Below are 2,896 nucleotides of genomic sequence, written 5' to 3'. Positions count from 1 at the left end.
CCCTGCCGCGGCCGGCCCGCGGGCCTCACCTTCCATCTCCATGTCCTCGGGCTCGCTCAGCTGCTGCTCGCCCGCTTTCTGCTGCTGCTGCTGCTGCTGGTGGTTCATGTCGGCCGCGGCCTGGGCCTCGCCTGCGGCCGGGGGCCCGGGCTGCGGGCCCGGCGGGCGGGCGGCGGCGGCGAGCCGGGGCGGCGGCGGCGGCGGCGGCGGCGGGGCGGCCTCCTCCTCCTCCTCCCGCGCGTCGTCGGCGGCGGCCCCGGGGCGGCCCGCGGCGGGCGGCGGCGGCGGCGGCGGCGGCAAGGAGACGCGCACGTACTTGCTCGCGATTCGCCCAATCTCGGCGCCGAGGCGGGCGGGCGGCCGGCGGGCCGGGCCGGGCGGCCTCGTCGCTCGCTGCGGCTGCGGCCGCCGCCGCCGCCGCCGCCGCCGCGGGGCCCGCCTCCCGCCGCCGGGGCCGGGGCCGGGGCTGCGGGGCCGCGGGCCGGCCGGGGGCGGAGGGCGGCCGGGCGGGGGCCGCGGAGTCAGCCCCGCCTCGGGCCGGGCGCGGCGGGCGGGAGGCCTGGCCGGCCGCGGCGGGCCTGCGGGGCCTGGGGCCGGCGGGAGCGGCGGCGGCGCGGGCGGGCGACGGGCCGGCCGCGCTCGGGGCGCTACGGCCTCCGCCTCCTCGGCGTCGTCGTCGGGGCTCCGGCAGCGGACGCGGCGCCCGGCGGCTCGGCTCGGCTCGCTCTCAAAATGGCGGCGGCGTGAAATGTCACATCCGCATGGGGGGCCCTAGAGCGAGCGAGCAAGCAAGCGGAGAGCGGGCGGGCGGGCGCCGAGCCGGAGGGCGGAGCGGGAGCGGAGGGCGGAGCAGGGGAGGCGGAGCAGGGAGCGGCCCGCCCGTTCACCGCCCGCTCGCCGCCCGCCGCCCCGCCGCCCGCAGCCGCCAGCGCCGCCTCGGCCCGCCCGCTCGCTCCGGCTCCCGCTCCCGTGGCGCCGCGCCCCCCGCGCTCCCCGCGCCCCTCGCGCCTCCCGGCCCCCGAGCCCAGGGGCGCGCAGGTGCGGCTCTCCAGGCCTTAGGGGGAGAGCGCCGGGTGCCCTGCCCAGCGCGGGGGCCCGGGTCCGCCCCGACAGACCCGGGGGCCCTCGGAGCGGCGGCCGTGTGACCTTGGGCGTGTAGCTGACCAGGCTGCTTAGAACAGGGCCCGGGACAGAGGTGGGACGACGCGTACCATCCGTGACTGTCGTGGTCATTAGTACTACTAGTAGTATTTAACACCCCCCCCCTTCACCGAGCTGTCATGTACACACCCAGAACCTAACGTGGGAGAACTTAGGTTCTCGCCATAGTCCAAAGCAGAAAAGTTTAGTCTCTCGGAACCGGCCCAAATAGCTCTTCACGTGGCCTTCATCGGTTCCCCTCACATCAGCCCAGACTAGTGAGTAGCGCGCCTCAGCTTTTCTATGGTAACCGAGGCAGCGTAGGTGAATAAGAAAATGGGCAAAAAGGACATACATCTCCCCACCCCGAAAAGAACGTCTTGGGCGCTGTGGTGTCCCAAATGCCTGGGACATAGTAAGGACCCGATAAATATTTGTTCAATGAATGTATGATTCAAATGTGACTGGGCACCCCCGCCCCCCAAGCATTTCAGTTACGCGAAGGTTTCCCACCAGTGGAATTTCTTGATAGACCAAGGAAGGCAGCAAACAAGAGGGAAGGAGTGACTTCACCAGAAATCAATCCCAGTCCCTGGGTCACCCCCAGGTCCCGAAGAGGTGTTGTTATTCACACAAATTCTCACAAATGCTAATGAGACATTCTCAGATGCAAAGGAATCCTCCCCTCCAGCTCTCTAGAGGCTTGGGGGAGGGCAGAAAGGAACTTTCCGGCGGAGAAAGGGGTGACAGGGAGTGATACACAATGCCTATCCGGGTTCCACACCGCCCAACCTTATCTTCATGGCTGGGTTCAAAACCAACCAGGGAAATAGATGAGTAAAAAGGATGCCCTGCAATGTGGGTAAATTAAATGGGGTATACCCATCCCATGAAATACTATTTGGCAATTCAAAAGAATGAAGCACTGCGACGTGCTACCACGTGGATGAGCCTTGAAAACATGGTGCCCAATGAAAGACACAAAAGACACATAGTGAACGATTCCCAGTACGTGAAACATCCAGAGCAGGCAAAGCAATCCATGGAGACAGTAAGTAGATTGAGGACTGAGGGGTGGAGGGTTTGAGCAGGGCCGGCTCCTAGGCACAGGGCTTCTTTTGGGGAGTTCTGAAAATATCCTAAAATTTGATTCTGCTAATGGTTGCACCACTCTGTGAATATGCTAAAAACTGCTGAATTATACGCTTCAAGTGGGTGAATTGTATGATACATGAATCATATCGCAGTAAAACTGATTTTTTAAAAAGGGTATCTTGCGAAGGACAAAAATGAGTGAGGAAGGCCAGGATGGGGGCTGGTCCCAGTCTAGGGGAGAGACGGAGATGAACTGGACAGGTGTGGTGGACATGGAGAAAAGAGTTCAGGTGTAGGTGTGCGGACAGGTCAAACTGGCTGGACTTGCTGATAGGCTGGAGTTGGGTGGGCGGGGGGGGGGGGGGGTTGTTTTAAGCCTCTGAGTTTGTGGTAATTTATTACACAATAATAAACCATGAAAACAAATATCTGTCTCCCGTCCTAGAAGCATCTCAAGGAGAGAAATGTCACAGCTGTATCCTCAGCACCTAGCAGAGTGCCTGGTACATAGTAAATGCTCAATAAAGAAGGAGTGAATGGTTTCACCTCAGCTAATGTTTACTAACTGCCAGGAGCTAGGGGTTTGCTTGGGAGACAAAAGACTGCCTGCTCGCTTTAAAGGCCTTTCATAAGGATTCAATGACATTACTGCTTTGCTCTT

At 62.7% G+C, this 2,896-nt stretch overlaps 1 protein-coding gene across 1 annotated transcript in view; it reads right to left on the bottom strand.

Annotated features, from left to right (window-relative positions):
* The window catches only part of USP7 (ubiquitin specific peptidase 7), a 66,250-nt gene extending 66,064 nt beyond the window's left edge, over positions 1–186 (bottom strand). The window contains exon 1 of the mRNA XM_081820056.1: positions 30–186. Within this exon, the coding sequence (XP_081676182.1) occupies positions 30–108 (79 nt within the window). The 5' untranslated portion in view covers positions 109–186. The remainder of the gene's footprint in view (positions 1–29) is intronic.
* Between the last annotated feature and the right edge of the window lie 2,710 nt (positions 187–2,896).

Source organism: Leptonychotes weddellii, chromosome 5 (assembly GCF_054177405.1).
Source record: "Leptonychotes weddellii isolate Sample4059 chromosome 5, ASM5417740v2, whole genome shotgun sequence".
In the NCBI taxonomy this organism is placed as follows: Eukaryota; Metazoa; Chordata; class Mammalia; order Carnivora; family Phocidae; genus Leptonychotes; species Leptonychotes weddellii.
This window is presented reverse-complemented; position numbering and strand designations above follow the sequence as displayed.